The 23,606-nt window shown below is 49.1% G+C and overlaps 2 protein-coding genes across 9 annotated transcripts in view; both read right to left on the bottom strand.

The window, feature by feature from the left end:
* PLXNB1 (plexin B1) overlaps positions 1-13,786 on the bottom strand; it is a 67,541-nt gene extending 53,755 nt beyond the window's left edge. For 2 of the 8 annotated variants that reach the window (XM_090148271.1, XM_031607150.2), the window contains exon 1: positions 13,086-13,161. Coding sequence is in view for 1 of the 8 variants with exons in the window: in XM_090148266.1 (XP_090004392.1) it covers positions 7,552-7,688 (137 nt within the window). In the remaining 7 variants the exon portion in view is untranslated. Of the gene's footprint in view, positions 1-7,551; positions 7,743-12,228; positions 12,631-13,085; positions 13,162-13,766 lie in introns of those variants that run through there. The other 6 variants (XM_090148270.1, XM_090148267.1, XM_090148269.1 and 3 more) reach the window with 5 other exon arrangements.
* Positions 13,787-18,964: 5,178 nt separating this feature from the next.
* CCDC51 (coiled-coil domain containing 51) lies at positions 18,965-23,606 on the bottom strand. The gene is made up of 5 exons (XM_031607200.2): positions 23,492-23,606; positions 22,315-22,556; positions 21,839-22,185; positions 21,385-21,549; positions 18,965-19,834 (listed from the first exon to the last, which is right to left on the bottom strand). The coding sequence occupies exons 3-5, from the start codon at positions 22,154-22,156 to the stop codon at positions 19,058-19,060; spliced, it is 1,260 nt and encodes a 419-aa protein (XP_031463060.1). The 5' UTR covers positions 22,157-22,185; positions 22,315-22,556; positions 23,492-23,606; the 3' UTR covers positions 18,965-19,057.

Here is a 23,606-nt window from a genome sequence, read left to right as displayed (position 1 = left end):
ATTCAGGGCTTTATCCCTTATGACAAACTGCTGGCACGTTGGAAGGTTTCTGTTGCACTTCTGTATATAAAGCCTCTCTGCTACAGCACCTGCAGCTACACGACTGCTGCACCAAAGCCATTAATGCACACAGCATCCACAAGTCAGCAAGTGTGCAAGCCAAAAGCAAACCCTCCCATGCCCTTACAGACACAGAGGCCATAGAGCTGTGGGAACGCTCAGCCAGCATCACCCTCTGCCACATAGAGCTCTAAACACAAAGCTTAATAGAAACAGTTAACATCCTGAGAGCAGCTCTGCACCATCAGAGCCCTAGGTGTAACATAACCCAGTTAATAATGCCCAGAATAGCACCGCGGAGCCTGAGCACAACCAAGACCTCACTGTTCTGCACTGTGCAGATAGCTGCAGCAGTGCCATTCTCTCTTCTGCAAAATTACTCAGCACCATACGCGGGAACCAACTGCAACCTGTGTTTTACAGAAGTCAGGACACAGGAGAGCAATGTATGCTTTTCAGATGTCTTTTTTTGGCAGCTAAGCCAAGCGAGCGGTCTCAGAGCAGCCAGGGGCCAGGAACACTGAGGTTACTCTCTCCCCAGAGCAGACAGGCAGAAGCCCAGCTCAGCCTGAGCTCACTGAGGCTCTTTATGCTCTCATCCAGGGACAGAGGTCACTTGTGGAAGGCCGAACCAGAGCTGGGACTGGGCTGCTGGCTCCAAGAGTCCAACGCTGCTGCTGTTTGAGAGCACCAAAGAGCTGGAGTCCATCCCAATGCCACTGCTAAAAACATGCCTTTCAGCTCCAAACTCAAATTTGCTTTACATTCCTCATGCTCTGAAGAAAGGAAACCTGCACACAAGGTCTGAAAAGAAGATAATCACTTCCTCGCTAAAACGTTTACGCAAATTCTAATTCTTCTGACTCAGATTTTGGATAAATTCCTACAGTAGAATCATAAAATCATTAAGGTTGGAAAAAAACCCCTATGTTCATCTAGCCCAATCATCCACCTACTACCAACATACCATAAACCTCATCCTTAAGTACCACATCTCCAAATACAGATGAGATCCACCTCTGAGCAGACCCTCCTGCAGTGCAGCCGGGGCTGCAGCCTGCTCACATCTCCTGAGCATCCAGGAGTCACAGCTCTTCAGCTCATCGATTTTCAGGAGGCAGCAGGTCGCACTATCTGGCCTTCAGCTGATGGCAGTTTATGAGCTTCCTGCACATTTCTGGCTTCGGAACTGCACATGTTTGAAGAACAGCATCTAGATGCCTTCTGGCAATGTGCCTGAGGCAAAAGGTTCTGGAGACAAATCTACCATTTCCCAGGCTGATAGAAACAGACAGGCATCCCACTGCTTCCACTTTATTCCCCCCTTGTGAAAATGCCAAGGGAGCCGGCTGCTGCAGGAGGGAACGGAAGAGCTGTGCGGCCCACCACAATTACAAGATGCGTGCTCTAAGAAACATCCTACAAGAAGAAACAGAAGTAGGTAGCTGAGCACATAAAAAGCAGAGTCCTCTGCAGAAAGAGGGCAAACACCACTGCAGAAAGCTCTCTTAATGCCATTTGCTCTTTCTGATCTGCTCCAACCTGAATGCCGCCCCGAGGCAGCGAGAGAAAGCAGTACGTGGTGAGCAGGAAGGGGCTATGCATGGGCATGAGCAGGAAGAGCCTGCGTATGAAGGACGACATTCTCCTCTCGGCTAAAAAAAGGAGGGCTATTCAGCACAGTTTTGCCTTTCCCCTGCTGCTCAGTTTCCCAGCCGAGAGCCACCCCACATCCTGCCCCAGGATGGGGCTCCCCAGGGGCTGCTCACAGGGGAAGGGACAGAGCTAAAAGGGCAAGAGAATCCAGACTGCAAAGGCACCAGTGCCAGCACGTTCTCCTGAGACTGACAGAGCACGAGGAGAGGCAGGAAGAGAAACTTTGACAAAGCTGTTTCTTAAACCAGCTTTACAGGAATACAGTGAAACAGGGCAGGGCCAGGGGTGAGGGGATATTGAACAAGTTAATAGCTAACCAGCAGAACTGCCAGAGACCACAAGTAGATGAGATTTCAGAGACAAACACCCAATCCAGAACTGTCCTCCAGGGACCCTCTGGGAGCTGTGGTTGCTTCCAAGCTTTCTTCACCACTGCAGTGCAGTCACAACCACAGCATTATCCTCACCCCCCTGAAGTCCCTGTTTCTCCAAGAGGAGCTCATACTCCAAACTGACCACCTTTTCCATCTTTAGGTGCTGCGAGTGATGAGGTCTGAAAGCCTTGTTTCTGGATTTGGCACCCAAAGGAACTACTGCCAATAATCTCAGGCACCATTTCTCATGGAACACTGAGGAGAAATCTTCCAGCTTCTTGAAACGGTAACATGTCCTAGGACAACCCAGGATATTCTTGATTCATTTCTTTGTTCCAGAGTACAGCTTAGAAAATAAAAAAAGGAGTCTCCCTGCTATTGCTCTGCCATTCAAGACAGTGTCATTATCACCTTTCAGATATGTAAGAGACAGCAGCAGCTGAGCTGCAGTAATTAGCAGGGCAGAGATGCGCAGGCCTTGTCTCATGCCTTTCTGTTTAGATGCAGTTTACACGCTGGCATGCTTTACACCCTCCAAAGAAAACGTGCCATCTGCATCTGCTCCAGCAGCCCATCCTCCTTTCAGAACTCTTCGAATAGCTCTGGAAAAAGCAGCACTGCCTCCCTTCCCCTGTGTTCTGTCAGGTCAAGACGCAGCCACAAAACCATTAACTCACTTATCTCCAGAAACACTGGCTCTACACGGGTTTCCAAGATATCTGCTTTGAAAAGTTTCCCATTTTGTTTGAGCACCTACCAAATTAAAAGTTGCACTGCTCTCTCCACTTGCAGTGGGGAATGGGATGGGACTGAGCTCATTTAATTCTGTTCACAAGTTCCCTTCCTGAGGAAAGCCAATAACTTTCGGAGAGCCTCTGCAGACTTTGCTCCGCTGCTTTGCACGCCAAAGAATGGCTGGTTGGTAATCCTCTTTTCACTCGGTGAGCTCAGACCCAAAGGTTTTCATCCCTCTGAGCTCAGAAATTTCCATTTCCATTTGAGAGAGACATTTTCCTGGCAGTTCTCAAAAGATGCATTCGTAAAATAGGAAACAACCTCAAAGAATGCTAAAGCAAAGGAAGAAAGCTGTACGTTGGACAGTCTTTCTACCTAAGCCAGGAAAGGAAATTCCTTCCCAGCACCAATGCCCCATAAACGCAGCCCGCTCTGCGCCTACCGAGCACTTGGTCAGCCCCAGTGCCCAGCCACCTACCCTGCCCTGTGCAAACACCCAGGAGTTTCTGAAGGATTGGTTTCAGATCTGCAAGAAATCAAAGAAAAAGTTCAGACACGCCTGTGTGCGCACGCCAGACAAGAAAGGAAAGTGCAGGCTGTGCTCAGATGGCTGGAAGGGATCACGGAGAGGTGAAGGTATTCCACGGAGCTCGCCACTTGCGTTGGTGATTTCTTTTAATTTGTAGTTTGTCAACTTTAGTTGTCTACAAACGTAATTAAAGGTAATTAGAAAAATAAATCCATTGGCATATCTCTATTTGAAAACGCTGAGAAGTCTGCAAACCCAAAGAGATTGAAACTTTTCTTCTTTCAAGTGCAAAGCATTCGAATGGCCCACAGCCAAGGCGCAGAAAAGAGCCCCAGTCAGTAACTCAGGAATGCCAGCTCTTAGCACTAACCAAAAGCACACAACCCTCTGCTCCTGCAATTTAATGTCATCTCCCACCAAAAACTCACTTCAAATTGCACTCCTGTAATTCTGCCTATCACCCACCTCCTTGATTCCATGCCAGGCAGCCTAACTGGAGTCTCATTCTGAGTCAGCTGAGAGAGCTGTTTTTCTTACCTCGCTTCGGGGAATTCCTGCTTTGCGTCTCTGTGAAGAGAAGCGAGAATGCTACATGCCACATCAGGCAGGATCTCTTCCATCACTCCCAGCTCCTTCAGAGGGGCACTCCTGAGGCATGCTATGCCTTCATAAATCCACATGGCTGCTCCGGGTTTAGCTGGCAGTGGAAGTTCTGCAGGGAAGGCAAACGCCTCCCAGTTAAAGCAAACAGGGCTGCAGAGCCCCTGGGGAACACAGGGCCAAGGAGGAATGGGGAAAGGTGGAGAGCAGAAGGCACGTGGCTGACAAATGCCAGCTTGGAGGCAGAAGATGGCCATGGTTCTGGCCCTGACCTACACATTCTTTTGCACGGAGATGCTCTTGCCAAAGTGTTTTATGAGAGCAAAAACGCAGAGCTTCACTTGGAGGGCAACAACCATCTCGCTCCTGCCATGCTTGGTAGTTTAAGACCAGACTGTTTCTGTTAAAGAGCAGTTCCTTCAGCATTTGGGATATTCATGTAACAGATTGTACAAAAGATACAGAACAGAAATAGCCCAGCCTGAAGCAACTTACAGCTGAACTCTAAAGTAAACGAAGACAAAGGAAATGGCACCGATTGGTGTGGCCAGCAGTCAGCTCAGCAGAACAAGGACACTGCTGTTTCCAGGGGTAAGGGAATTGAATTTTTTTTCTCCCCTTTTAAACCATATAACAGAAAAGATCCGATGAAGGATTTTCAAAAAGAGTAATGAGGTGGGTTGGCATACACTTATGGGCCAACCATCTCTCTCACAGAGAAACCAAAACAGAGTATTTTTCAAAAGCAGCACAAGGAAACAACAGAGGCTAGTGTTACCAGACATACAGCAGGAGGAGGCCAACTTCCAGCACTCAGAGTTGCAAGATTGCATGAGAACAACTAGATGGGCTGCTTTAATACCTCTTTTTTTGTTGCTTTTGGCGAGTAAAGGAAAGGAGTAGGGCTGAGACAGCAGAAGGAAAGCAAAGAGCTGGCTGCACCAAGTGCTCTCAAACTGGCAAAAACCTATCAATATCTTACGAATAAATGTCATTTATTGAAACAAAGGTATCGTAGTGGGGCAAGAGATAGCAAGCCCGTGTGCTGATTTTGGCCTACCAGTTACCAGGTTCTCCGAAGCAGCACATTCAGCCCCAAGCCTGGCTACATGACTGGGGGAACACCAGAGCTCCAGGCATTCACACATGAATGACCACAGAGTCACAACACAATCCCGATATTCCCACCCACCATATGGCCCCAAGAAGCAAATTTCTTCAGTGCAAACATTGGTTTCATGTTGCCAGTGCGTTAATTAGCAGACTTCGCAGTCCAGTGCACGACAGAGGCTGCTGATGTTGGCCATTATACAGTCAATCAGAAGCCAAACAAAACGAGTGCCACATTACTTAACCTATTCAGAACAAAGTTAATGATTTGCCAATTGCAGGTCCTGGAACGGACAGACTTCAGGTCTGTTTTCCAAACTACTTTTCTTGGAGGTGTCTTAGAACGCACTCGGTATGGCAAGTCCTCTATCACAGAATCATTAAGGTTGGAGAAGAGCTCTAAGATCATCCAGTCCAACTATCAACCCATGCCCACCATGTCCCCAGAGCACCTATCACACACAGCACTTAATATCCAGTTTCAGCTTAGATGGTTGGCATAAACTGAGGGAAATCCACCGCCCTGCATCACCCAAACACTCAGGCTGCACAGCCTCAGTGATTTAACCAGCTTTACAGAACTGTAAATTAGCCATCAGCCTGCAAACAATCACAAGTTATTCTGAGACAATCATGGGTTAAACTATGAAGTTTATCACATTTTCTTCTATGGGATTTTCAGCACTGAATACAGGAGATTAATGAAACGGACTGAAATTCCTTAAAAGCAGTTGGAATTTAACACTGCTCCTCGTTTTAGACAGCGGTTTATATACCACATGCTTAATAAAAACTCTACTTTTGTAGAAAGTTTAAGTAAAGCAAGAACAGTAAGATAAAGAGGCAGTAACAGTGTAAGAAATACCGTGAGAAGCATCAAGAGGATGTAACCCTGAAGTGCAAGCATCAAGTTAATGTTCCTGTGGTGAAGAAGGTTCTTCCCACCTCGGATGCACCGATCCCACTACATAAAACATTTGGACACAAACAAAGTTTGGGAGTTAAAAAAGAGGGGTGAGGAACAACAGCTGCATTAGGCTTGAGGTTACTTCTAAAGCACAGAACAACTGAAACCAATTGCAATAGGACTAGTCTGAGCCATGTAATTCAATGTGAGACCACTCTAACCTCCTGCAGAAAGCACAGACACCATTGCACCGTTCTGCTTACACTGCCACAAAACCCCCTGAGCAGTTCTGTGCAACAGCGGTTAGCAACATTTAGGCAAAGATGTTTGGAGACCAAAACAGAAGTGCACATCCTAACAGTTTACTCCGATGGCTCCATCATTCTTTCTGGCAATAAGGCCAGTCTAATTTCTTATTTGCCTTCTGCCTTGAGCCATTAATTTTTTCTCTTTAATCCAGCAGAGAAGTCCCTCAGAGTCAATTACGTGTGTGCTTTAACCAAGTCACCTCTGCATAGGCTTTGGCAATCAGCAGGTCAGTCTCGTCAGGTCAGCTGCCACGAGGCACCTTTCTTTGGCTCCCAAATGGCTTTGGACTTCTCCCCTACATACCAATTTTATTGCCATTCCCCCAAACCCACATCACCATCAGAGGCACTGCTTTGGTGAAACCCAGCTGGGCAGCAATCAGCATCTCCAGCACACACAGACACCTATACTCACCTGCATCAAATGACCCTTCCTTCACTGAACCTGTTTTGCAGAATAATGGAGGGAGCTGCGGAATCACAGACTGCAAAGATTAAATCAGTCAGCTAATAGTCAGTTATCTGAGTGCAAGGAGCTTTCTCAGACTCCACCGAAGCATTTCTACAGAAGCTCTAAGGAAACCTTCACTACTCATCTACCCCATTCCCATTCTGCCCAAGATGTACATTCTATTCAGTCTTTTCAAGCAAGAAAATCCCAACAGACCTGTCACTTCCAGCCACGGTTTTGGATTTGCCATCACACTGTCTGCTGGACCAATGCTAGCAGTTACTTTAATTTCTGGAAAGCTGACAAGTCCTGAACAACACAGAGCGCAGCGCTGACACTGAGGACAACTGCTAGAAATATTTCACTTTCTGACACATCCCCTGGAACCAATGATTTCAGAGGCATCAGCCTTTTTTTTTTTTTTAATAATCACGAGGCATGCTGTTGGTGTTAGCACAGATGAATTATTTACACTGCTGCACAGCTCCAAGCCAAACTCCCGAAGAAGCACATCACATGGATGCAGCCACCTGCTGCCGTGTTCTAACCTGGCTCTTTCCAGTTGCTCCAACAATGAACTGAACCCTCAGCGTACATTTAAAACAATAACAATAATCCCTTGTAAATCTCACTGGAGTTATTCAAGATAACTGCACGCAGGATTAATGCTTTTTGTGCGTGTCAGCCACGCACCCCATGCCACGAGGACTAGAGCTCTCGCTGCTGCTGTTCCAGTAGAAAACAGACACATGTATCAAACCTTTCACATCTCTCAAAATAAAGCAACTCTGAGCTGGCAGTGAGGGATGAGGCCTCCTTACCTTTTTATTTGCAGAGCGATACACTTACACTTACTGGCTGCTGCGACAGCCCCAGCCCAGGGGAACAGCAGCACCCGGTGCATGCCAGGGACACTGTCCTCCTGTGCAAGATCCTCAGCATCCTCCTCAGAACCCATGGAAAACTGGTGGCAGGGGAGGCTGCCCTTCGGTTTTCACAGCAGAAAGTCTGCCCATCTTTATGCATGACTGCTCAAGTGAACTGCGTGACTGCTTTTGTTGCTCTTAGGGATCCATTCTTTCAGTGGGAACAGCAGGAGGAAGCCGTGCTGGGACTGGGCAGGGGAAAAAAAGCCCTGTGGACACAGTGAATGGGACTGAAAACTCCCCTGCAAATTCTGTGAGGTTATTTGCCGTGATGCTCTGCATTGACTGTTCTATGGCTTTTTGGGACACGTTCACACATCAAAGCTCACAGCACACAACCGAAGTCATTTAGACTAAATCTACTATAGAAATTGATTAGACTATTGATTTTGTCATAGTTTAGATACAGACAAAGTGACCTTTACATCCCACAGAAAACAAAGGGAATTAACCCATGTACACAATGAGTTTTCATTTCAAAGAAACTGCACTGCTCTCTCAGAAAGCAAGTTCTGTAATACTTTTTTTTTTTCCTTGCAGCTGCCAGAAGGTCATTGCTCCTTCCCCCATCTGAGCTTCCAAACCTCCTGTCCAAAAGGGACAACATCTCTCACACGCAGAAGACCAGCCTGGAGATGAACAGCAGACAGATCTGCCTATGGGTCAATAGGTGGTAAAAATCATCAGTACCAAATTGTACATTAACAGCACACGCGACCCCCCAGCAGGAAACTCACCATCGTCATTATCTAAAAGGTAACCTCTATTTAGATGTTATTTGTCTGTAGCTAATGAGCTTGGCATTCATTATGAGAGCTGGGGCCATAGGCGGTCCATGCTGCAGGATGCTGTGGGTGCATTTCAGTGGTTGGCTCTGCAACAACACGGGCTTGCAACGTGGCTACCAGTTTGCCTATGCTTTCTACTCTTTAAAGCCTTAATTCAGAGACTTCAGCTCAGCTGGGAAGCCCAGCAATGAAAACACAACTCAGCTGGAGCCACAAGAAAGCTGCACCCACGTGGAGGACAAAAGCCAGAAGTCCTCATAGTCTTTGCTTTGAATCTCTCTTAACAGTTGCAGGTTAACACGAAATGCAAGCCAGGATGCATCCCAGCTAAGGGTCAGAATAGAAACTCACAATTAGTCTCCCCCTCTATTCAGTATTTCCACAGTTCATCTCAGCAACGACTCTTGGAATGGTAAATTAGCAAACAAGAGTTGGCAAATAAACAGAGCCTCCAGTTCCTACTTCTCTGTTTCCCACAGCGGCACGCATCGCTCCCATACAATTAATTCCGCCGCACGCCTGTTTTACCATTCTGTTGGGCAGAATCAATCAGTAATGTGCTGCGATCTGCATGCAGGAAGCAGAACAGCATGCAAATGGAGATCAAAACACTGACAGTGGCATTCAGAAGCTCAGAGCTGCTTCTGTGCTTCAGTTCTCCAGCACAGCCATCTGTTGGCTATGGGTGAGAGGAGCTCAGGGCTCTGGGCTGGGGAAGGCAGCAGAGAGGAGATGCCAGAAGTTACCAAACCCCCTCACATGAAAACTTCCTGCACGGTAATCCACAGATCTGCTTTCTCCAGCACTTCCAGGGGGGAACATGCAACACAATAAGGCTCAAATCAAAGCTGAAAGTGTTAACAAGTAGCTTCAAGGCTGTTAAGCCCAAGCTATCCAAAACACTACACCTTCAGTGCTAACATGACTTCTGATGAGGGCCATTAGATACAAGCGCATCTCTGACATCCCGGCTCCTTTCTGCATCTCAAATTCCTGTCCCAAAGATGCACATCTGAGCAGAGCACTCGGGGAGCACTACTGGGAGCACTTCCTCCTGTGCTTGCTCAGCCAGCTGTTCCCTGAGGCTGGCACTGCATGGGGACTGCAGCCCAGGACTCCTCGCAGTGTAAGCAGCAGCAGGATCAGGGACTGGCACAGGTTGTGCAGAGTGGCGGGTGCCCTGTCCTTGCAGATACCCAAGGCTGGGGTGGATGAGCACCTGATGGAGCTGTGGTCTCCCTGTTCATTACAGGGGTGTTGGACCAGAACGGCTTTTAAGGATCCCTTCTGACTCAAATGATTCTGATACCAAGAGCACACGTTCGCCAGGAGCAGAGCACAGACATGTGCCCTCTGGCTCTTTGCATGACCCAATACAGAGCAGCGATGTCACTGCACAAAGCGCAATATGGCTCAAGACAGGAGAGCTATGGGAAGTGTTCAAAACAAAAACCATTTCGGATGCACGCATGTGTAGAAACCTTAAGCTGAACACACTTCTGCTAACGCTGTAATTTTCAGAAAGATTACAGTGGGGAAAGACGTCAAATACACCCACTCTATTTATAGAGCTAAATGCAATTTGGCCAGAAAGCTCGTTCCAGCAGTACAGACAGATGCCTGAACACAACCAGCCCCCTCCGCAGTGCCAGGCACAGCCTTCCTCTGCCTCCCTGAAGCACAGAACCCAGCAAGCAGCGTCCTGCTGCAACAGCTTCACCCTGAGTTGTGACACCTTCAGCCCCCCCAGCACGGACAAAAGACCTCAGACATGAGATGAACGGGAACAGACACCAGCAGCAAGATAAAAAGATACCATCCGCTTTAGGAAACGAGCACCATTTTCTAATAGAGGATTGCTATGGGGCAGAAGTGGTTTTGAAAGCAGAAGCCCTAGTGCAGAGCAGAGGCTGCAGGAGCTCAGCCCACCCACTCCGCGCCGTTCCAAAGTTAAACTTCAAAGCCAAAAGCAATGTGAGACTCACCCACTTGCCAGGCACAGGAGAAGCGCTCTTTGCAGCGCTCATGGTGTTTATACTGAAAGCAAACAAGTAAAGTTCATGTGCAATTAAAGTCTGGTATCTGGGAATTTCCTTCAGATCTGAACCATTTGAAGATTCACCTCCTATTTTCGACTGACTTCGAAAACCTTCCTATCAGATCACACCAACACAAAGCTCTGCTGTGCTTCATTCTCCCCTTCTTTTCTGAGGCGGTGACATAAGGGGTTAGAAAGTTGTATCCTCACTTTAAAAGCGATTCAGAATCGAAATGAGTTTAACTTCTGCCAAATGGAAGACAAAAATAAAATCCACCTAAGCTGACACCATCTGTTCCTTTCACTTTTTTCCACCAGCATCGGGAGGCAGTGCCGGCTTGTAGTTAACGAGATGGAGACCTAAATTGCTTCCTGTAACCTCAAAAATCACTCTGATCTCTTGGTTAATCTTGGCTAAAAAGATATATAAATTATTAGCAGTGAAAACAAATCCTTACTTCAGCAGCACATCCAGACATCACAGCAAACCCCCATGCTTCTCCTGGCAATGGCACAGCACATGTCGGCACAGGTCGGTGCATCCTCAGCAATGCTGCAGTGCCAGCGCCTGCAGCCCAGGCTATGGGGCAGGGGGATGGCTGCACAGCACCAATGCCAAGCCCGTATGGCTCTGGGGAGAGCCCAAAAAGCATGTGCTTGTGCTCTCTAAGAATTCCCTGCCAGCACTGAGGGCAAATGTGACAGTGCTCAGATAAAGAGCAATGCAAACCTCCTGCAAAGACACCACCACAGCCACCAGGTCAGAGATGACTGAGATGTCAGGATGAGGAAAACAATACCAGCACAACAAGAGCCAGCTGCCATGCTCCCATGGAGGCAGAAGCAGCTCCCCCGTGGCTTTGATGAGCAGCAAAAGATGAATCTATTCAGTAATTTGCAATAGGTAATGAAGGAGCCACAGACAGATGAGCATCAAACACGGGGCTTCACCAAAGAGCAACAGGAAGGCTCCAATTCTGCTCCTATTGTGTCTAGATGTACGAGTGAGGAAGAGAAGCTGAAGTCCTTGTGGTTTGCTTGAGAAGCAGGAAGGACTGGGGTTGCCTCACCTCCATCGGAACGCCCCCTCAGCAGGTGACCCCGCAGCATGAAGCACGCTGTGCCCATACCCAGCGCTGTTCCGGGAAGCGTGCAGCAGCAGTTCCTTTCCTTTCCTGTTGCACAGAGTTGGGCAGCAGCCCTGGGCAGGCAGCCCCATCCCACAGCACAGACCTGCTGTGGGTGCGTTGGGTCCCACCAGCACTGCCAGCACAGCACTCAGAGGACCGTCCTCACCCCGGCACAAAGCAGAGGGAACAGCTCAGCCACTGACAGTCCGTGCCCACCTTTCTCGAGAGAGTTATGCTGGTAATTTTAATCTGATTAAATATCGTTAATCGTATTACTAACTTAACTCTTTTCACATGTTGGAAGACATTTAAAGAGAAAATTCCATGGGTGGCCCTGGGATCTGTGACCTTTCTGGCCCGACGGCAGCCCAAGCCCAGCCTCAGCCCTGCAGATCCCAGCTCTGCCAGACATCCCTGCCTCCAAAACGATCCATTACCACTTGCACGACTCCGTGCAGTTTGCACTGGTGGAAGCACCCATTCCTCACAGAACACAGGACAGTGCTCCGAGCTCCGACCTTCTCCTGACCCACAGCAGCACCCACTGACTCCTGCAATTCATACACAAAGCACACGGCCGCCTCCATTCAAACGGCAACTCCCGAACCGAACGCACCGCGATCAGCGCCGTGCCGGGCATCACCGAGCGCAGAAAGTTCCGACGGGAAGAGCTCCAGCGACATCGGCACGGCACAACGCTGCGGGGCTGGTGGAAGGAGAGGGCACGGCCCCAGCGCGGAGCACACGGCCTTCCCGTACCGGAGGTGCCCGCGACGGAGCCGCCTCCTGCCGCGTGCCACCGGTACCGGAGAAGCACGGCGCGGGATTCGGGGCGGACGGCTCAGCTCCTCCAGCCCGCGATTTAGCCGGCTGTAATTCAGCAAAACGGGTCTAACGGCGGAGCACAGGACGGCGGCGCCAGGAGCGGTGCCGTACACTTCGGCGCTCCAGCCGCCGCCGCGTCTGCCGGGCCCGGGTCACCCGCGCCCCTTCGGGTCCTTCCAGCCGCTACGATGCCGACTTCGGCCCTCCGAGCTGCACGGCCCCGCGGGGCTGGGAAGCTCCCGGCACCCCGCACTCGGGCGGAGCTCCCGGCCCAGGACCCGGCCCGGCCCCGCTCCCACCTTTCCCTCCGGGGCCGCCCCGCTACCGCCCCCCTCCGCGGGAGTCCGCTACCGGAGCCCCCCCTTCCAACCACCGCACCGGGACCACGGTTCGCCGCCAGGCGCTGGGCTCGGCCCGGGGCGGGCTTCATCCCCTGCGGGTGGCCCCGTGCGGCCCCACCGCACTCCGGTCCCCGCGGGGCCGCGCCCATCCCCCACGCGGAGACAAAGCGCTGCCCCCGGGCCGCACCTGCCGCCGCCCGCCGCCCCCGGCACCGCGTCGTCAGCGCCCCCCCCCCCCCCAGCCCGGACGGGGCCGTACCGGCGACGCACCCCCGCCGCGACCCCCGCCGGTCGCGCCGCCCCTCACCTGCCGCCGCGCTTCGCTCCGCTCCCCGCCGAGCCGCGCCGCCCGCACCGAGCCGCGCAGCGCCGGCCCCGCCCCCACCCAATCGCAGCCCGCCGCCCGCCGAGGCCGCGCCCCTCTCCCGTCCCGCGGGGTCCGAGCGGAGGCCGGGACCCCCCCGCCGGCAGCGCCGAGCCCTCGGGCGGCCCCGAGCCGCCATTGGCTGCCGACGGGAGGGGGCCGGGCCGGCCCCGGGAGCCGGTGGAGGCGAGCGAGGAGCGGGGCGGAGGGGCGCGGGTCGTCCCGAGCGAGGGGCGCGCGGTGGAGGCGCCGTCGGCCGCCTCACCTTTGTGCCGGTCCTGGCGGCACGGAGCGGAGCCCGCCGCGCGGCACCGCGCGCAGCGCTGCCCGGAGGAGCCGGCCCGCCGCAGCAGCAGCAGCAGCAGGTGGCCGGGCTGCCGCACGGCTCCGCGCGGCATTTGGGAAGCGCTGCGCGGGGAGCCGGGATCGTAACAAAAGCGCCGTTATCTGCTGCCCCGGAGCGGCCCGGAGCCGGTGGGGACGGCGGCACGGAAACGAAACGTGGCACGCTTCGACCGCGGGCCCCAGGCGTCGCCCCGCAGGGACGGCCGGACGGCACAAAGCCCGCCGTCGGTAACGGCACCGCACGGCCTCGCCGTTAATGCGCCCATTTTTCTGGCTTACACTGCGACCTCTGTGCTCCCAGACGTGCCGGCCGTGCCGCGCCGCCTGCCCTCGTCCCCACACAACGGCTGGCTGTGACGCGCTGCGCTGCAGGTGGACAGAGAGCGGTGACAAAGGCCGGCGGCCACGCGTCTGCTGCAGCCACGGGCAGATGTGCGGAAAGGCCTCACAAAGGACGGGCTGTGCCGGCAGCAGCCAGCCCCGAGCGCAGCACGGAGGACGCGGACGTGGCTGGGAGCTGCAGCAAGCTCACGGGAGGAGGAAATGGGCGCAGAACGAGCCGTGTGCTCAGCGCTCCCTGTCCCCATCGCTCCCGCTTCTCTGCTGGGGGAGAAGCTACAGAGCTGCTGAAGGCACAAAGCCGCTTTCTCAAGGGTCGGGGCCGGCTTCCCTCCCACGTGCATTGCTGACATTTCAGAGGATCGCTGTTGGTACAGTCCCACGTCCCGAAGTGTCAATGAACATCCACTCTCTTTGTTGCACTGTGTCGCCCATCTCCGGCTCCCACCCAACGAACTGCTGCTTTCTGAGGGAGAAATGATGCCTGTGAGCGCGGTCCCGCAGAGGAAGGACTGGTTGTAGGGAGGCCCGGCTGCTCACTGCACACGGGGACACCTTGGGGACACAGCATTACTGCACCTCGCCAGGCCGAGGAATCCATCCTATTGCCACCCTCCCAGCTCTACATCGCTGTTAAGGTTGGGTCTCATTCAGCCAACTTATCATCATCTCACAAATCAGACGTTTCAGCTGCACCCGCACTGCTTCCACCAAAATCCAGCTTTGGTGACTAAGAGTGTAAAAAAATATATATATATATATATATATATATATTTTTTCCCCTTTGTTCCAACCCATTCCTGACTCAAGACACTAATCCCCTGCCTACCTTTCCTCCAGAGCCAGTCCCGACCTGCAGCCCCTTCAGTCTGCCTAAAAGAAAAAAAAAAAAAACACCCCCTAACACGCACCGGAAAGCTTTATTTAAAAAGCAGCAACGCAACCCAACCCATCCCATCCCGCAGCCGGGAGAACACGCTGGAAAAGAGTGCGGAGAGCCGTGCTGGAGGGCTGCACCCCTCCGCCTCTCGGGGCCTCCCGCAGCCGCGGTGCATCCCAGCGGTGCAGCGGAACGCGCTCCCTCTGCAGGAAGGAGCTTCCATCGCCCTGCACGGCGATCCCGCTCCCAGAACCATCAAAGCCTGTTCTCGGGCAGGGCACGGCTGTAAACGGCACGGCACAAAGAGCTAACATGGCACTAATTTGTCCATTCAGCAGCTTCTGATTCCCATTTATTCAGAAAGCTTTTTTTTTTATATTCAAATCCATACAGGATCCTCCCCTCTGGAAGCCCCTGCTCGCTGCTGCTTCTAAGCAGGTTAGCTGAGTTTCTTACGTAACCGTTGTGGTAATCACAAGACCAGCAGCTGCTTATACCCCTTTTGATTCTCTTCTTGCTCTTCCTCCCCTCCGAGCAGGGGATGAAACTGGTTCGGAAATCACGAGTGAGTCCTGTCTATAGCTCCTGGCCATGAACTGCATCTACAGCAGCAATTTAGGGACCAGCAGAACATCGGCCGCATCTGCCCTGCTCTGCAGCTTTCAGAGATTCAGTTTGTCAGGACATTCAGAAAGAGCACTACGGTCCTCATCCCCTGCATCTGGGCACCTCTGCCTTTGCAACAGCGATGTTGAAGGGCCTGCTCCCAAACTCAAATCAAATAGTCTTTAATGGGGAGCTTGCTTCAGGCACACTCACCAAAAGGCCACTGTAGGCTGCAGCCATTGAAAACTAAAGCGTGCAGAAGTGTGCAAAGCAGCCTTAAAAATTAATTCCTTGTATAGTATTTCAAAACTGGCTGAGAGGCACTGCACAAATTTGACTCTGAAAAATAGCTGTGGATGTGATACTTGTAGGGTCTCACTCAATTCCACACACAATCCTCCCTCCTACTGCACATCTCCATCCTCTCCTGAAGTGAGCAGAACTGTTCTATTGCTCCTCAGCGCCACACAGAAGGAAGTATTTGTTTTTAGAAGGTATTCTATGCAAGAAACTGTCTTTGCCAAACATAGTTACAACCAGATCAACAGGAACACCTGCAGCTTCCAACCAGGATGCCAGGATGTCGGAACATCCAAACCATAAGTACTAATAAACAGACACACACTGATTGTGATACCACATGTAATCGCCTTTGTTTTGTATTCATAAGTGATGTTTGATATTCCTTTCCTCTCTGGAAGAAATGGCAAGTTCTCTTCAGAATGCACCTACTGTTAGAAGGCAGCAGTGACCTCATTCCTTGTATTTTCCATAGCCACTAGCTAGGCTGTTTGCTCTGCAGTTAAGAACGGCTTCTCATGGAGCAGCAAGAACTCAAAATAGCTTGGCAGGAGCCAAGTTCAGACAACTGCCATTTGTTTTTCTATAGTCATTGTCCACTCGCAGGCTTCCTGTTGCTGTTACTTGTTCCCTCTTCTGTGTCTTGGTTAGCAGCGGAAATAACATGAAACTGCACTGCCTTTCTCTGACTTACAGACACACAGGTCAGCCCTTGGCCTCATTAGCACTTGCAAAAAGGATTGCAACCATCATCTCAGCTGGTGAGCACCTGGGAAACACGGCTGGCTGAGCCATCCTACCCAGAGAGGACTTTGCTCACAGAGTGCAAGAATGTCAGTCTTGAAGGGCTTAGCAGGCAGAATTCTCTTGCACAAGGAAAGCTGCTGCTGAGACCCCATTCCCAAAAGCAAAACTCAACCATCAATGTAAACTGTTAATAATCCACAGGTATGCAATGGAGCACTGCCGTTTGATTTGTGTTGTTGGTTTTGGTTTTTGTTTTTTTTTTTCTAGAATAGCCCAGAGGAACACAAGCAACAAACCACTCACCTGGCTGTACCTGAACTGCCAGGAGAAATGCAATGAGATGTCACTGTATGCAGTGTAAGTCACTGCCAGTACTGCAAACACACCTCACTAGTGGGAGCACTCCAATAAATACTTCAGCATATAGCTGGGCTGCTTTTGTTCAGACTTGCATATTTACTGTCTGTGTTGCCATGAGGAGAACTAGCACAAAGTAGCTCCCAGATGAGGTGTACAGCCTGTGCTCTGCTGTCGTCCTGGATACTGCCCTCAGCTCCAGGTACAGCTGGCACTGCACAGCCACACCTTCTGCCTCTGGGGTGCACGTGTGGCAGAGCACCAAGCTGCACACCGTTGCCACAACGGAGCGATGATTCACACAGGGAGCACGCATCTGTCCTCCCAAGTGCTGTTACAAGTTGCTGTCCTCCTCATTGTAATGATTCTGCTGTCACTTTACATAAGAAGATTATCAACAAAGAGCACGAGCACAGTAAGCAGCTCTACCAATGAATTGTGTCAGCTGTAGGGCACTGCACACACAGAATGTACTCCTGAATCTCTGAACTCCCTACAGAGGATGAGATCATTATTTTCACCTTGATACGTATCACCCCGTGCAGCTCATCTCAAATTTCAGATACAACCAGAACTGCTGTACTATCGCTGCTTCTTTAATTGCACACGTCTCTGATTTTCATCAAGCTTCTGCAAGAAGTATAACCTGTAGAAACCTTTGTGAAATGAGAAAATGAAATATTACAGATTTGAAAAGTTGCATTGATCTGTATATATACTTCCTGATGCAGCTGAGTAGGAATTTTTATCACAGCTCTCAAGCCCTCAGATCAAACAGCTTCCCCAACAAGCTCTACACTCCAAATGGAATCAGCAGAAATCTTTCCCAAAACCACCCTTTGCATATTTCATCTTCTAAGCACTGAATCAGCACAGACCTTTCCTAACATCGTTTATTCAGTCATAATAGTACCCAATGGTACCAAATGATGTCGGTGCCACAGAGCAAACATCCCTGCCCCAAATGACTTTCAGGCTTGGAAGCTTACAATCAGAACCTCCAGCTCTTTTCCCATGGTTACTGGGAAAGGGCTTCACGTATCACTGTGTACTAAACATAGCTTAGTCATTATGAAATGCTCACACAAAAGCATTTAAGCGTGAAGTCAGGTTGTCAGTGCCTTGCAAAGGTTTCACAGAAGTGAAGCCTGGAAGAACCTGAGCTCCAAGTTTGGTTTGTTTATCTGCTACCATCACAGGGAGAAAACGATACCAACAAATACCAACGACTACATCAGGCCATACACAGACATTCATGTTTAGCTGTTTAGAGAGCATTTTTCCTCAGCCAGCCATTCTTCATCCCTTTCAAGAAAAACAGCTGGACCTCACTTCTTTCCAGTTGCTGTTTTGGAGTAGTTTGCATAGCACCGTTACCATAAAATACCATCTTAGAAATACTGCTGTAGAACAGCATTTCCAGACAGGACATGACTAAAAACAACTCCAAGCTACTGAGGATAAAAGAGTGATTTCCAAAGCTGCTTACTGCAAGCACAAAGCAGCTAGGGAATGATGGGTCAAGGAGCCTGGAGAGAAAGGACAGTTGACTCGTACCTGCAGAATAAACATCACTGCACTTAACACATCTCTGCACCTGCCAGTAACGTGGCCAAAGTTCCAGAAATGCTTTTGGAAGCTTCATAATCAGAAAGTAACCACATATGATTTAAATATATTTTAAAGGTACCACCTGACTGTACAGACACATGAAGCTGTATGTTATACCACGATAACTTCAGTCCTCCTTGCCTGTATCATTCCTGCTGTTTGTTACATGGAAAACTATTGCATCCAGATTAAAAATGAACAAACGAACAAAAAACAACCAAAAATAAGTAACCCCAACCCAAAAAACATCAGAGAAAAACATCTCTACCTGATTGGTAAAATGACTTCTAGTGTTTTGTGTACAGACAAACTGCAAAATTATTAAATCAGGAATGAAATTATAAAGGATTGCACATGAAGTACTTTGATCAACAGATCAGACAGATTGAAAGAATCATTTGAACTGAAAACCACAAATAAAGCTCCAGATGAAGCTCACCGACTGGCATAATACATGATACTAAACAACAGAAGAGTCAATCAGCAAATTAAATCAACAGATGAAACAGTGGACTCTCTTTCACTTGAGTTAAAAGCCACACAGCAAGTCAAAGCCTTAGCACAGAGTTAACACGGAGCCTACAGCAGTAGATGGCTAGCCCTGACAAGTTCCCCAAGCACACAGCAGAAAGCATGAGAAATGCTAGCACAAATTTATTTGGAGTTACAGTCTAAGCACAGTGCAAGTTTACTTTTATTAATCTAGTAAATTATGGCAATTCATTAGAGATCAGTTCCCTTTCAGTAAAATATAGAGTACTGGCAGACTAACAGCAAACATAGTACATGTCAGTGCAGTGCTGTAAATAGAATTTCTCTTGATTTGTGATTCCAGTCTCCGCTCTGTATCACACAACTCTAAAATCACATCTCTCACAGCAGCAGCCTGGCCCTTACTCTCCCCAGAGGACCTGGCTGTTACTCTTTCCACAGGTCTAGAATGAACCGCAAGTTTAACACTCTGCACTTCAGAAATGACTTGTGCTATACTTTCCTGAAGATGGGTAAACTGCTGCTGTAAACTCCCGAGACATGAACTGACTTGTTTAGTGTAGTTAAGCTGTTCTTTTAGAGGAATTAAAAGAGAATCTATTTTTATGGAGTCACTCTTGTCTTCTCTTGCCAATAAAACACCTTCTTTTATTCCCTGCGACGTCCTTGTTTGCAGAATGTTTTTCAGGTCTGCTATGACATCACTGAGATCCTTCTGCTGCAAGTCATAGGTGGATGCCTGTTCTTTGATGGCTTCTTGCAGATTTATTGGGCCCTTCTGTGCTTCGAGCACCAAGACTTTCAGTTCCTGCAGCCTTACTCGATTAACGTAGGTGGAACCAAGAACACCTATAATGGCTCCCAGTACAGAACCAATAATAGACCAGTTCTTCGTTTTTTCAGCTCTTGTCCTCTCTTTCTCGTGGCTCTCCCTTACAGCAGCGGAGAAGAGAGAAAATTTTTCTCGCTCAGATTCTTCTGCATTTAAGTAGGCAGCTCGGTACCTCTTCTCTTCCTGCAAGAAACACAGCACTTTGAAAGAAAAGCTACACCATTTTATAACTTCAGATTATAAAAAAAGAAAAAGAAAAAAGTGCATCCATCAGTTGTTTCAGAAATTGTTTTGTAGATTTTTCCTTTAAATGTATGATTTTCTTTATTAATCCTACTTAAATTGGTGAGACATCATTTTAAGTCAAAGCTAAGAAATGGAAAAGATCATCAACAATTACATTTGAAGACTGTCTAAATCATAATCTGTCACATGGTGATGATAGAAAAGTGCTATGAACATACAGGTTTTCTCTCCCCATAAAGAAAGCTTTCTCTGGCTCTCTGTACTTCTCCAAACACCACCTCTACCCCACTTCTTCATCTCAGTTGTAATTCCCTTAAAACAGGAACTGAAAACAGTTCTGAAAAGGCTCATCTCATGATCACATACACTTTTCACTCCTCTGCCTTCTCTTTCTTCCCCTGTTTAAAGACATACATCTTCCTTTTCTGCCCCTCCTGGCTTTGGTGTGGCAGTTCCTTTTGTAAGCCAGTTTATCTCAGCAAAACAGTGGAAACTTTATGGTTATTTTCCTGCAGTAAAATTCTGTAATTTTAGCAAAGGAAGAAGTGTTTTTGATAGTGAACCTGTCTGTCAATTGACTGCATTCCCCAAACTATCTCAGTCTTTTGAGCATGTATTTCTTTTGTAAGGCAGCAGTACCACCATACAGTGATGACTTTAGTTCTATCTTTCTCCACAGTGATGCACAGCTCTCTTCTTGAAATCTCATCTACACAGACCTGATCTGTTTTTTTGGACAGCTCTTTTTAGTTCTTTGCTGCTGCTCTGCTTATTGACTCAGAAGATCCATTTAGGCTCAGGCATAGCTATTAACTACTTGCCCAAGCTTTGCCATAGATGTGCCAGTTTCCAGGCCTGTTTCCTGCAGTGTCACCTGGATCTCTGGCTTGAGTTTAGCTGCTACCATGCCTTTATCTGTGACTGATGGACTGTGGATGACTGTGCTCCTACTGTCAGCCCTGCTTGGCTCCTTCTGATGAGGTGCAGGAGGACTGCACTCTGTTGGTGCAGAACATTGCCCCTGCCTGTGCTGTGGTCCCCCTCATTTTCTTGCTTGTTCTCCTTCATGGAGCAGTCTTGCCCTTACTGCTCTCTGACAAAAGCCTTAGTAAACTATGTGGGGGCTGCAGCCAGGTGAAAGGGGAATGGCTTTGATGGCTTAACAACTGGAAATGCACTTCTCTTATGACATGGAAACTAATTGCTTGAATCCCATCTTTTTTTTTTTTTTTTCCATGCACCTGTCACCATTCAGACAATGTTCTAAGTTTTTCAGCTTTTGTCTCCAAATGCACTACCCTGTTGAAGATAAACATGATTTCCACATCAGATCAAGTCACCCACATTGCTTCAATTAAAACAAGTATCATAAAAATTAACTTACTGTACTTATATACTAAAGCACGTCTGCAGAACCAGTCACTAGTGACAGAAACAAAGCACATATGTTTTCTTTGTGTTTGCCAGCACTCAGATCAGGAAATTACCTGCAGCAATCTGTGTTCCAGTGTAGCCAATTCTAAATACTGGGTGTCATCCCGAGAGACCCTGTCCAGGCGGTCCCGGACTTCCTTCAGCTTTATCTGCTGGGCTTCTACATTTTCACGAGCCTGTCGTACAATCCCTCGAGCTATCATAAAGACATTTTCAGCCTGGGAAGAGAGATTATTTTAGAGCCTTATTAACAGATAGATGTAAACTGTTAGTCATATGATTTCAGGGAGGAAAATAAAAGCAACACAATTCATCACAATATAGGGGATACACTACGTGTACTGAGCTTACTAGACTAGAACTCTGTCAGAGTATCTGCACAGCCAGTTAAAGCAGAAAAAAAAGACACAGTTCTATTTGGAGGCCCTCTTCAGCCTCACAGTCAGTCTTCCTAATGGCATAAGTCATAATTCCAATTTTATTTTTTTACATTATCTCCACATTTACCTCTGTTACTTTTCCCTGAGCCTCCCGAACTTCATTGAGCCCAACGAACTCTTCGTATTTGTCCCACCAGTTCTTGCCAGTTGCAGATATTTTCTGCAGGGAGTTTTTCCCCACAGCAGCCCCAGCTTCTGCCACCCGGTTCAGAATGCCCACAGCAGTTTCTATGGCTGATTTGGTTTCGGGCCTCTTTGGTCCGGATGCACAGTACGTCCTCACTAAGTGTACATTCATTTTTTGACTCCGCTTTATCAAACAATGGTGATACTGCAACCCACAGGACACCGATGACACACTTGATTTATACTTCATTGGCCCCATGTCTTGTACTCAATCACCGAAGAAAAGTGCTGCAAGAAAAAGAAAAACGTTATTAAACTAAGGCTGGTAAATGCCTCTTAAAATTAAACATGCATGCCAAAAAGAACAATACAATTCAAGGATGGATAAACCATTGCTAGTTTTGCACCATTACTTACACAGGAAACTTTCCAGTTTTCAGCAAAGGACGGCTGTACCACAGATCCCCGCTTTTCTGCTGTAATTAAGTACTTCTGCCATACTTCTTGATTAACTCACTGCATAGTGACTGTGTGCAGATACCAGCAGGAGTAGCTGCAGAGTAACGTAAGTCTTCGGCACAGACGTGACCGCCATATGAAAGCTTGCTTTGAGCTTTCACATTTGAGTTTGGCATACAATATCACAGGTGCTAACAATCCTGGAAAAGAACAGAAAAAGAAATGAGAAAGAGGCATTAAAAAAGAAAAAGCTTGAAAAGGGAAAGAAATGGGCTTTCATCATTCCCTGTGCCTCACACTCCACAGACTTCCAAATCACTGAAGAGTAGAAAGGCAAATATATAACGGACAGAGAGAAAACACGGCAGTTCTAAACTGAACATGGGTCTTTCTGGGAACCTTCCTGCAAAACTGAGCCACGAAGAGGAGCCAAATGCTCATACAGACATCAGGGAGTGAATGCATCGTTATGGCTGAGTTTTAAAATGAGTTTTAAAATCCTTGCTTACCCTGCAGAAACAACACTCGCTGCTGCTTAACACCAGTGCTGACGTGCAAGGAAAATTTTTATTTTCTGCTTAGCACATTCCTCTGAAGACTGCATAAACAGGCAAAATTTCACTGAAGCTTGATGAAGCCTCAATTAATTTTTATAAAGTATGGGTAAGGCTAGGCCAGGATTTGACCAGAACAATATTATAAACCCACAGCATACAGGAAACCTCGAGCAGTGCTGCAGTTGTTCTGCTTTGTTTATTTGGCAACGGTTACCCGTGCTGACTTTAGCCGGCTGTGTGCAAACACAAAAGGCTTCCCCAGTGGAAGACATTTGCGATGAGATTTTTTTAACCCGGCTCCTCACCCTGAAGGCCCACTTGTATCAGGTGAGGCACACGCAGCACGGAGCAGCAGCAGCCACCAGCTCCGTGACGGCCCCACCACTCGATTATAGACAAAGCGACGCAACTCATCGCGCCCACATGACGGAGCCGCGCTGTTCTCTCGGCCGCGCCCCGACATCGCCGCGTCGTGCAGCGCGAGGAAAACGCGCTTCCCCGCCCCGAGGGCAGCGCTCCGCCAGGACGTTCGCTCCGCGCTACCGCCGGTGCGGACGAGCCCGGCCGCGGGGCCCTACCTGGCGTGGCAGCAGCCTCCGGGCAACCCCTCACACAACGCCCTCCCTCGCGCCTGCCCGCAGGGTCGAGGAGCGGCGCCGGAAGCGGAAGTAGCGGTTCCGGAAGCGCTACGGC

This window comes from Phasianus colchicus, chromosome 11 (genome assembly GCF_987193195.1).
Source record: "Phasianus colchicus chromosome 11, bPhaCol1.hap1.1, whole genome shotgun sequence".
NCBI classification, from domain to species: domain Eukaryota; kingdom Metazoa; phylum Chordata; class Aves; order Galliformes; family Phasianidae; genus Phasianus; species Phasianus colchicus.
This window is presented reverse-complemented; position numbering and strand designations above follow the sequence as displayed.

Coding starts and splice junctions, on each gene's coding strand:
- CCDC51 (XM_031607200.2), bottom strand. CDS start 22,156: ATGGGGCCAATGAAGTATAAATCAAGTGTGTCATCGGTGTCCTGTGGG. Junction 21,550..21,838: donor CTCAGGGAAAAGTAACAGAG/GTAAATGTGGAG, acceptor CTCTCTTCCCAG/GCTGAAAATGTCTTTATGAT. Junction 19,835..21,384: donor TGGAACACAGATTGCTGCAG/GTAATTTCCTGA, acceptor TGTTTCTTGCAG/GAAGAGAAGAGGTACCGAGC.